At 35.7% G+C, this 12,394-nt stretch overlaps 1 protein-coding gene across 10 annotated transcripts in view; it reads right to left on the bottom strand.

Moving 5' to 3' along the window:
• The window catches only part of ABI1 (abl interactor 1), an 89,491-nt gene that overhangs the window by 42,216 nt on the left and 34,881 nt on the right, over positions 1–12,394 (bottom strand). For 9 of the 10 annotated variants that reach the window (XM_011371003.2, XM_011371006.2, XM_011371004.2 and 6 more), the window contains exon 2: positions 7,525–7,692. The exons of the other annotated variant lie outside the window; for it this stretch is intronic. In XM_011371003.2, the coding sequence (XP_011369305.1) occupies positions 7,525–7,692 (168 nt within the window). The remainder of the gene's footprint in view (positions 1–7,524; positions 7,693–12,394) is intronic. 10 annotated transcript variants of the gene reach the window in all.

Raw genomic sequence — 12,394 nt, 5'->3', positions numbered from 1 at the left:
CATGTTGCTGATTCAGGAGCTACAGTTCTAGCACCAAGAAGGTAGCAGAGGCAGAAAAAAAGCAAAAGGATACCCTCTACCCCACTAAGACAGCACAACCTATCATTCAATCTTATCAGTGTGACCAAACCAAAGGGAAATGAATTTTAATTTAGAATCTCAGATTCTTCCAAACTAAGCTCCAGGTACATTCCCCACTTCAAACATTACACCCTACATCCTAGTCACCTGCAACAAGTCATCCATGTCTTTGTCTAATGCCATTACCTCAGACTTGAATGCATTTCACTCCATATTAACATAATAAATGAAACTAGTTTCTTAAATTTCCCTTTAACCATGAAGTTTTAAATCCCTGAATTCAGGATTGATCGTATAAAGAAATAGTTATGTATCTAACATGTACATCATCTGAGGATTGATCTCGAATGCCTTTTATGTTGAGTTTTGGTCATGTTTTCCCATTTCTTCACAGGTCGAGTAATTATAAATAGCCTGTACATCAGCTGTCCCCAACCTTTTTGGCATCAGGGACTGGTGCTCCAATGAGAATCTAATGCCTGCTAATCTGAGGTGATTGCTGAGGTAGTGATGCTAGTGCTGGGGAGCAGCTACAAATACAGATGAAGCTTCGCTCACTTGCCTGCCATTTACCTTCTGCTGTACGGCACAGTTCCTATCAGGTCATAGACCATGGCCCAGGGGTTGGGGACCCTTGCTGTACATGATAAATTATACCCTGCAAAAACACTAAATCCTGTTATCATCCTCTGAAAAATGCTGACATTAATTTGGCTAGACTTAAACTCCAAACTGTCTCCTCTAAGTTGGGCAGCGGCTGAAATCAGTTCTTTTAGCCTTCACTAAGGTGCTACAGTTTGTTCCACACATGCACAACTGGGGGTCAGCCTATGATATGGGTAAACTTACGGCACTCTTTCTTCAGGTCTCTTTGTCTTCTCATTTTCTAGTTGTTGTGGTCACCATGATTCTGCCCTCTTATTCATCAAGCAGTACGCAGTTTTATATCAGAGTTTTAGTTGTCTAGCATGGCGTCAACTGGCTATAAAAACAGCAAACCCACCAAGGCTGTTTCCTTTTTCCAAGCATAGACTAAGAGCCACTCCCTCTCAGTTTGCCTGCTATTAGCTGCTCTCCAGAGAGCCTTTGTTGAGGCTCTAAGTCAGCCCAACTTCTGGGCAGCAGAGGAGAGAGAGAGATTGAGTTTAATCACGTGCCCAACGATTTGATCAATCATACCTACTACATTTGGTAAAAACTCTGGACATCAAAGTTCAGTGGAGCCTTCTGATTGGTGAACACAATGATGTGTTAGGAAGGTGATATACCCTGATTTCACAGAAAAAGGGCACGAAAACTCTGTGTTTGGGGCTGTCCCAGACTTCGCCCTATGTGTCACTTTATTTGACTGGTCCTGATCTATATCACCTTTAAAATGAAACTGTAATGAGGATGTTTTCTTAATTCTGTGAGTCATTCTAGTAAATTGTCAAATCTGAGGACGGTTGTGGGAACCCCCAAATTAGTGACCGGATGGATGGTCAAGAGTGTAGAAAGAATGGGGACCCAACTTGCCACTGGCATCTGAAGTGAGAGCAATCTTGATTCCAGGTGGCTAGTATCAGAACAATACTGCTATATACAGATTGGTGTCAGAATACCAAACCTCTAACGGAGCTTCTTCTATCATTTCCTACATAAACTAACCTCTATATGCTAAAGATACCAAAGGAATGAAGCCATAAACTTGCAGAATTTGTACCATCATGCAATCTGCACAAATCCCATTCCTCACTATTTCTGGCTTTTTCAGAATGTCAGCTAATCAACCTCCAGAAAAATTATCTTAAGAACCAACTACTATAAGTAGTTGGAGAAATTGGTGTCAAATCCCAAGAACAATTTTTTTTTTTTAATTTCTGAAATAAATGTTTGCAAAACACTACAAAAGGGGTCAGCAAACTCGTTCTGGACAAAGCCAGAGAGTAAATATTTTAGGCTTTGCAGGCCATATGGTCTCTGTCATAACTACTCAAGTATTTATCACTGTAGTGGTGAAAGCAGCCATAGCACTATGTAAACAAAGGAACATTGCTATATTCCAATAAAACTTTATTTGCAAAAATGGGTATGGGGTAGACTGGATTTAGCCCACACAAATCACAGTTTACTGGTCCTTACACGTGATTAATTATTCAAATAAACAAAATACGTAAGTCGTCTGATGGCATGAAGTTCTAGTACCATACCAGTAATGAACAACCTTAGAGACAAAATTAGTACGTTAAAAAAGAAACAGAATTTAAAGTAAATATGTACACATATATACTTTAGTGATACAAATAATGTTAGCTAATACATGTATTTTAATAATAAGAAAGGAAGAAAGGGAAGGAGAGAGGACCAAAGCTATACCAGAAATCTTTGTTACATCTTAGAGCATTTTTATCTAGCTTCAAAATTTTCAGATGTCTAAAACATATTAAAATTCCAAAGTTCCATCAACTAATATGAAAACACCAGGCATTGTGTTAGGTGCTATGAATCTCTGGCAGAATAACTAATTTTGAAATAAATGTTTATTCATACAGTAAGAGAATTTTATTTTAGAGAAGAATAAGATAAGATTTAATGCTATGACAAGGTTTAGCCCCTCAACTCCCCCAAATAAACATTTATATGCTCTGTAGTATGTATTCACATTCAGCAAAGAATCTATATTGTTAGTACATCTTTACTATAGCTTGTTCCTCTAAAATTTACCTTTAAACAACTATAATTAAAGTGAGAATGCTTCTTTAAGCTGAATAGAAAATGTCCTCCCTCCAAAAAGGGGGTGAGGAAATTTGCGCTAAATTATTTGATTTTCGGGCCTTGACATTTTCAAGAAAAATAAAAGGAAAGTTAGAAACTGTTTAGGTCAGATATCAGTCTTAAAAAAATAACACAGTTAAAGATAAGAAATACTATTCCATAACAGAACTTTGGCAAGAAACTTGGAGAATTTTTCACATTTTCCTCAGGATTTTGAAGATATATAATTTTATAATATTCTTTTAAAAATACATTTTTAATCCATATCATGAAGATGACAAGAACCAATATCAAAGATTTACGCAAATATAAAGGCATACCACATTTAGAACTGATTTGTTATAGCATGAGTATTAGTTTCCTAATGTTGCTGTATACTATACACTTTGTGACCTAAAACAACAGAAATTTATTCTACTACAGTTTTAGAGACCAGAAACCCAAACTGAGCCTTACAGGACTAAATCAAGGTATCAAAAGGGCCAGACTCCCTTGAAAGGTTTCAGGGGAGAATCTACTTCTTGCTTCTTCCAGCTTCTGGTGGCTACTGGCATTCCTTGGCTTTTCAACAGATCATTCTAATCTCTGTTCTGTCATTTGGATTTCTGCTCTTCTATGTCAAATTCTCTTTTGCCTCCCTTTTATAAGGAAGTTCGTGATTACATTTACAGCACACCTGGATAATCCAGGATACTCTCCAGGATAATCCTACTATCTCAAATCTTAAATTTTCATCTTCAAAGTCCATTTTGTCGTATAAAGTAACATTTACATTTCCAGGGATTTGGAACTGGATACCTTTGGGTGCCATTACTTGGTTTAGCACCATATGGTTCTTCTTAGAAACACTAGATGAGTAAATAAATCCATTAGAATACTAAATAGGGCAGTTAATATATTTTTCTCATGGTAAATCAGCCAATCTAGTGAGTGCTATAGAATGTTCCTAGCCATTTGGTACTAACTCAGCTTACCATGCTTTCTCACTGTGAATGACACTAAACAATCTGCATTTTGTCTTTCTGCCATTATTTTAGGTTCTGAAGAACAGTTTATATCTATAGTAGCTGACATAAAGTATAAAAGTGATAGTCCAACAGATGACACAACAGTGCTAGATTAGTTTGCTAGGGCTGTGCAGTGTTAAGTGCATGACATTAAGCTTTTGATTGCTGAAGCATCCATTTCAAATAAAGATATAGCCAGCTGTATTACACAGCTACTAAAAAACGACTAAAGAACCAGTCTGCCCACACTCATGAAGCTTCCCTTTTAAGAGCCCTGTGTATCCTAGATAACTGATTGCTTGAGTGACACTATTTTCCCCTTTCCGTGCCTTAATTTCCACTCTTAGCCATTAAATTCACCAAATAAAGAGATCCCACCCTCAGACTCTCATAAAGGCAGAGCCTGAGATCCATGCTCCCTCCCTCTCTCTCTACCCCAGGCCTCACTGCCATGTGGCCCTCAGGCATGCCATGTACCCTCCAAGACCTGTGAGTAACAAATCTTGTTCTTCAAAGTTCCCCAATGGCTTTGCAGACATGACCCTGCATCATAAGAACCACACAGGGGGCAGGTCCAACCACAACACTGGCCCCACTGGTGATGGAGGGAAGGTCTGTGGGGCGGTCTGTGGGGCTCACTGTGGGGCTCGACATGGCTGGGTGAGTGCCTCAGGCATTCTTAACCAAGAACATTACAACAGGCTGCTGTAACGGGGTAATTTAAAAAACGGAAACTTGCTCACAATTCTGGAGGCTGGAAGTCCAAGATCAACATGTTGGCAGGGTTGGTTTCTGAGACTCCCTCCTTGGCTTGTAATAGGCCCTCTTCTCTGTTTCACATGGTCCTCTTTCTCTGTGTCATTGTTCTAATCTCCTCTTATAAGGACACCAAGCATATTGGATTAGGCCCTACCTACTGACCTCATTCTAACTTAAAGACCCTATTTCCAAATACAGTCACATTCTGAGGTACTGGAATCTAGGACTTCTGGGAAAACACAACTCAGCCTATAACGAGTGCCAAAGAGTAGCATGCTTAATCTTAAAATTCATAAAATATCTTTAAGAAACTGATTAAGAAAACCTAAAATAAATATCAACAGGCCCGTAGAGTTTAGCAGAAGCCCCAAGATATTATGGATAAGAGCACCAAAAATATCACTAAAGTCAGTAAGCATGGACCAAGAATTGTATAACAAAGAGCCAGAAAAAAACAATTCCAGACATATTACAAATTTGAGATTTTTATAAATGTTAAATATAATGGCCAATATATGATATTGGGAACACATATCACAGAGACTAAACTATAATACCCCATAATGTTATAGGGTTATCCACTTGTGGCTCCTGGGACCCCTGGGATCGAGATCCTGCCTTTTTGCTATATATCTGTGTATGCCAGACTTACTTTATACACTTCGACTAAAACAACAAAACTTAACAGATTGAATACAGAAACAAATATAAGAATCTAGCTTTTATTAAACAAAATATTAAAAAGCTAAAATGTAAAAATACCATTCTCACAATTTTTTTTAGATGGCAGTTATTTTTCATTAAAATGTTATTTGTATTTTAAAAAAACGGAGGACACCAATTACCGAAATCAAAAATATATTTGTGCAAATAAATATGACCACTTAGGTAGAATGGCCAAATTCCTGGAAAAACACAAAGCTCACTCAAGATGAAACAGATAAAAAGAATAGCCCTGTATCTACTAAAGTAATTAAATATATAGTTAAAAACCTCCCTAACAAGAAAACTCCAGATCCAGACAGCTTCACTGATGAATTCTACCAAACATTTAGAAGAGAACAAATATCAATTCTATACACTTTCCCATAAAATGGAAGAAGAGGGAATACTGTCCAATATATTAGGTAAGACCAGCATTACACTGACACTAAAACCAGACAAAGACATTATGAGAAAACTATAAATCAATAACTCTCAGGAGCACAGACGCAAAAGTTCTTAACAAAATTTTAGCAAATTAAGTCTAAAAATCTATGAAATCAATAATATATTGTGGTCAAGTGAAGTTTATTCCAGGAAAGCAAGGCCAGTTTAAAATACAAAAGAAAAAATATAATTTACCATATTAATAAGCCAAAAGTATATATATGATCATTTCAACAGACAAAGAACAGGCAAATCTGTTATCCATTTCTCATAAGGACTCTCAGCAAACTAGCACTGGAAGGCCACTTCCTCAACCTCATAAAGCACATTTCTGACAAACCTATAGACTACAGTAATGCTTATAGTAAAAGACTGAATGCTTTCCACTAAAACAGGAACAAGGCAATGCAATGTCCTTTCACTACTCCTATTCGACATTGTCTTGAGGCTTCAACCTAGTGTAGTAAGGCAAAAATAAAAAGAAAGAAAAATAGAAAAGGGAAGAAGTGAAACTATCTTTATTTATAAACATGATCTATGCAAAAAAATCCAATGGAATCTACACAATATGCTATCACTATTAAGTGACTTTAACAAGGTTATAAAATAAATAACTATATCTCTGTACATATAAGAAATAAACAATCAAGTTGAGATTATAAAACCAGTACCCAATAGCATCAAAAATACAGTATACTTTGGAATAAATCTGACAGAGATATGCAAGCCTTAGATATTGAAATCTACAGAAACCACATGAAAAGATGCTAATCATTAATAAGCAGGGAAATGAATATTAAAACCACAATAAGACACTACTATACACCTACTATTAGAACGGCTAAAATTAAAAACTGACCATAGCCAGTGCGAAGCCACTATAACTCTCATATAGTGCTGGTGGAAAGGTAAAATGGTATAATCATTTTGGAAAACAATTTGGCTATAAATTTGGTTATAAAGATAAAAGACATCTACCATGTGACCTATTTATTCCACTCAGAGGTAATTAATTTATCCAAGAGAAATAAAAACACATGACCATATAAATACTTGTACACAGATGTTCATAGTTTTATTTGCAATAGGCAAAACCTGAAAATAGTCTAGGGGTCCATCAACATATGGATAGATAAAAATGTGGAATAATGGAATAGTACTCAGCAATAAAAAGGAGTAAACTATTTCTATAAAGAACATGGATGAATCTCCAAATTGTGCTGAGTTAAAGTAGCTAGACCCTCACATCTCCCCCCAAAATAGTATATACCATATGATTCCATTTATATTAAATTTGACTAAATATAAACTAATTCATAATGACAGAAAGCCTGAGGATACAGAATGGAAAAGAACAACAACAAAGGAGAACAAGAAAATTCTGAGAGGATATTCATTACCTTGAATGTGTTGATGGTCTCATGGATAATATATGTACCAAATTTCATACAACTATATGCTTTAATTATGTGCAATTTATTTTACTTCAAGAGAAGTCTTGAAGAACAGAATAAGTGGTAATGGTTGCACAACAATATGAATATACTTAATGTCAAAGAACTACACACTTTAAAATGGTTAGAATAGTAAAATTTATATTGTGCATATTTTATTAAAAAAGAAGAGTAAGTTTACTGAACTTAAAGCTAAAGCTGACAGTGATAATAACTATAGTTAGTCAGTAAGAAGTAAGGAATCCATATATCCAGGCTACTTCTTTGATATATGCTGCCAGTTGCTTAAATGTGAATTTAAGCCTTTTACAAACTGTTACCTGTGAGATATGATTGATAGAAGACTCCATTCTCCGAAGCTGAGAGGCTTGGATGTCCAGCAATTGGAGTACATTGTTGGCCAAGGCATTTATTTGATAAGCAACACTAGCTAGGGATTGGGTTGTGTAGGCTTTGGTCTCTTCTAAAGCTTTTCTCTTGTCTGTAGCCTGAAATAAGAACGACCAATAGTTATTTAAGTTAACATTCATTAAACATATATTCTATAGAAAGGCAGAGTTATAACTCAATTTTTTTAACAGAAAAACCTGAGTCGAAAAACTTATCGAACCTATGAGATGATAGTCTCAGGACACCTATGAAGCCATGGCAGAGATCCCTATCTGCCAGATGGGAATTATTTCCTCCTAAGTAGTCCATCCACAGAGGTCCACTAAAGGAGCCACCAAGCAACCGACATCAGAGGCACACTATAACCGTTGGTTCTAAGTTGCTTAATTAAAGCTCCTAAACTAATTTATCGCATGACATCTTTAGGACCTTATGTCAACCCCAAGCTCCCAACCCACTGTTGAGAGCTCAGCTAAACTATTCAATATTGCTGCTTTGGCATCCATTTCCTGTGGCTAAATGGCCTAGAGGGCGCTTGAAATGACACTAGCTCCTCCAGCAAGCTCATGCCCTAGATAACAGCCCTCAGAGTCACAAGTAAATATATAAGTTCCTGATACGATTCCCCCAAGACTCCTTGTGATGAACAGTCTCTCCTGCCTCCCAGATCCTTCCCCTTTTGTGTCCCTTAGATCAAGACCCCACTGTCATTAGAGGTTATCGACACCCCACCCCCGACTCTTTTTGGTTTGAATTGACCAATCCTGCCTTAGCCCAGGAACCCCAAAGCCCTCCATCCCAGACCCTAAGGAAGGCATCTGCCCCAGGTCCTGCTGCTCACTCTGTGTATGAAACTTGCACTGACCACGACCATCTCCACCCCCACCCCCACCCCCAATGTGTATCCTTGAGGCATCCAGCATACCCTCTCCAGGACCAGTGAGTAATACCCCTCTCTATTCCACTTTCCCTTCAGTCTTTTGTTAAACCTTGGCTCACCATCTGATGGCCCCAGGGTTCTACTTAACAAATATTAACAAAAAATTGCAACACCCACTAAAAATGATATGGACTAAATCCATTCCACTTTATATTCCTGTTTATATTAACCACCATCAGAAATCTAACCTCCCAGTTATCCATTATGATCAAGCCTCTCTCCATAAAAACTACTGTGGATCTTATGACCCAATCCTCTACCCACCCATTCTTCCCAAACTCCTGTAGTGGTACACAAAGTTCAAAGCAAAGTTCAGAGCTAAGTTCAAAGACAAACGATAAACTTGTTGGAGGGAGCAACTTATATCACAAAGGGTAAATATCAGTAATATATAATCTAAAAATTAAGGCCAACATTCAATAGGAAAAACATGGAATAGAAACCAAACAGTTTACAAGCAGTAATTGTGATCAAGCAACCCTTATTTTACCTAATAATGGCCCCAATGTGCAAGAGTAGTGATGCTGGCAATTCAGGTCTGCCAAAGAGAAACCATAAAGTGCCTATTTTAAGTGAAAGATGAAAGTTCTTAATAAGAAAAAAAACTGCATGCTGAGGTTGCTAAAATCTACGATATGAATGAATCTTCTATCCACGAAATTGTGAAGGATAAAGGTATTCACATTAGTTTTGCTGTTGCACCTCAAACTGCAAAAGTTAGGCCAAAGTATGTGTTAAGTGCTTAGTTAAAATGGAAATTGCATTAAATCACATAACTGTGATTACAAATATAGTTACAATTGTTCTATTATTGTTGTTAATCTCTTACTATAACTAATTTATGAATTAAACCTTATCATAGGTAAGTATGTAGTATAGGAAAAAACAGTCTATCTAGGGTTCAGTACAATCCCCAGTTTCAGGAATCCACAGGGGGGTCTTGGAATGTATCCCCCATGAATAATGAGGGATGACTGTAATAAGAAATGTTGAGAAATATTGTTATTACCGCTACACTATGGTCTCCAGAATATTGCTAAGATAGAAAAAAATGTTTACAGAATGCTACTATTTAACTAAAAAAAAGGGAAAGATAAGAAAATACATGCTTATATATTTTAAAAAGAATAAAAAAATTAAAAAATTACATATGGGGGAGGAAGTAGGTTGGAAAGAACATGGATAGAATTCTTTAAACAATACCTTGTTTTGTAGATTTGTTTTTGGAACTCTGTAAATGAATTATGCAATGAAATTAAATTTTAAAAAGGGATTCTCCAAAATTAAATGTAAAATTAATCAATGAGCCTAAATGTGCATCCAATTAGTGGCTTAACCAGAAAGAAAATATTCTAAAAGCGACTTCAAAGCACAGTAATTTGTATATTCTTAATGGGATTTATCCGTAAGACGGAAATAACTGAAAGAGAAAAAAAAAGACTGAAACTGTTTTAAATCACTTTACTGCTGATGGTAGTTTTGGAATTATTATTCTGAAACTGTTGTTTGTGTAGTGTGGGATAAAGGAAGTCATTAATTATATTTGTCATTGAGAACTGAGATTTTGGCTTGGTTCAAAAAGAAATTTGGACGTAAGAAAAACAAAGTTAAGAAAAATCTGTAGTTCTGGATTTAAACTGAAACCATCAGTTTGAACTCGATTTGTATTTTATCATATCATACATCAATATCCTAACTGTCTGATGAAAAGGCCTAAATGTAAAACATGGTGACTGTAGTTGATAAAATTGTATCGTATAACTGAAATATGCTAAGAGAGTAGAACTTAAAAGTTCTCAACAAAAAGAAAAAAAGAAAAAAGATAAATATGTGAGGTGACAGATGTGTTAACTAGATAAGAGAAATTCTCTCACAGTGTATGATTACATTAAATTATCATAATTTACTTTAAATATCTTACAATTTTGTCAGTTATACCTCAATAAAGCTGAAGACCGGGATGAGAAGAAAGGCCTAAAGATAAAGACTATCTAGCAGCCATGGAGCACCATTTATTATCCAGATCGTGATCTCTAATACCACTCTCCAATGCAAAGAACCAGGACTCCTAGATGGCTACATGTCTGGGCAAGAAATGTACAAGATGCACTTGGAACATGTATATCACAAAGCATGTGGAAGCCACCAAGGACTATTCTAGGGTCATGTCAAAAGGACTCAGGAATCAAATGGAATAAGCTGTTGCAGACCAAAGATGGGACAATGAAAACATCAATGAGGATAACTATAATGAAATGAAACACATAAAATATTTACACCTAAGAGTTTATAACAATATTAAAAAATAAAAAAACAAACCGAAAAAGTCACTGGCCAGTTTTGAAAGATGCTCGAGACCATTTCATTTGGGGAAGAGAGGGGGGAGCTTTATTAAAGTATGAAATACATATAATACAAAAATTTTAAGTATGCAAGTCAATGTGCTTAAATGACCATGTACCGTGGTGTAACCACCATCATAAGCATGATAAAGAACATTTCTCTCATGTCCTTTATAGTCAGTCTCTGGATCCTGGAAAACCACTCAATTTCTGTCATTACACTTTTGCCTTTTCTAGAATTTCATATAAATGGACTCAAAAGTATATAGTCTTCTGTGTCTGGCTTCTTTTACTAAGCAAAATGCTCCTGAAATTCATCCTTGTTATTGCTAAATAATATTCCATTGTATGGGTTTACTACAATTTGTTTATCCATTCATCAGCTGATAGGCATTTGGGTTGTTTACAGTTTGGGACTACTATGAATAAAGCTACTATGAATATCTGAGTCCGAGTCTTTGTGTGGACATATGTTTTCATTTCTCTTGGGTAATAATACCTAGGTAAATATCTAGGAGCAGAAGTGCTCCTATATATATTCCCACCAGCAATTTATGTGAATTCTAGCAACACTTGTTATGGTCAGTCTTTTTCATTTTAACCATTCTAGTAGATAAATAATGTATCTCATTGTGGTTTTAATTTCCATTTCCCCATCAAATCATGATGTTAAGCATCTTTTCAAGTGTTTATGTACCATCTATTTCCTCTTTGATAAAGTGTCTGTTCCTCTTTCACCCATATTTTTAACTAGTTTGCCTTCTTATTGTTGAGTTCCTTATAGTGTATTCCGAATACAAGCCTTTTGTCAGATACATTTTACAAACATTTCTCACAGTCTCCAGCTTGCTTTTTCATTACTTTTGCAGTCTTGAGGTCTAATTTACCAATTTTTTCTTTTATAGTTCATGATTTTTGTATCTTATTTTTAGAAATCTTTGTCAAAAGGTTACTAATATTTTTCTTCCATGTTTTCTCCTAGAAGTTTTTATTCTTTTTGCTCTTGCATTTACGCCTAAGACATATTTCATATTAATTTATTGCATATGGTGTGTTAGGATAATAGTCAAATTTTTCTTTCTAGCATCATTTGTTGAAAACATTATCTTTTCTTCAATAAACTATCTTGGTGCTTTATTCGAAAATCAAATGACTGACTGCATAGGTGTGAGTCTATTTCTGGATTCTTTTGGGTTCCACTGATAAATCTCTTGAGCCTTACTTACTACTATGTTGTACTGATTATTATAGCTTTAGTTAAGTCTTTAAATCAGGTACTGTATGTTCACCCAGATTTGTTTTTCTTTTTCAAGATTGTTTTGGAGATTCTAAAGTCTTTTCTACTTTCATATAAATTTTGAAACAGCTTGTCAGTTTCCACAAAGGAGCCTGCTGAAATTTTTACTTGGACTGTAGTAAATCTATATATTTGGGGAAAACCTAAATCTTAACAATATTAAATCTTCCATACTATAAACACAATAACTCTTATTATTTAGGCCTCCTTTAAATTCTCTC

The sequence above is a fragment of the Pteropus vampyrus genome, unplaced genomic scaffold (assembly GCF_000151845.1).
Source record: "Pteropus vampyrus isolate Shadow unplaced genomic scaffold, Pvam_2.0 Scaffold180, whole genome shotgun sequence".
Lineage (NCBI taxonomy): Eukaryota > Metazoa > Chordata > Mammalia > Chiroptera > Pteropodidae > Pteropus > Pteropus vampyrus.
The sequence above is the reverse complement of the archived record's forward strand: the minus strand, read 5'-3'. Positions and strand labels throughout refer to the sequence as shown.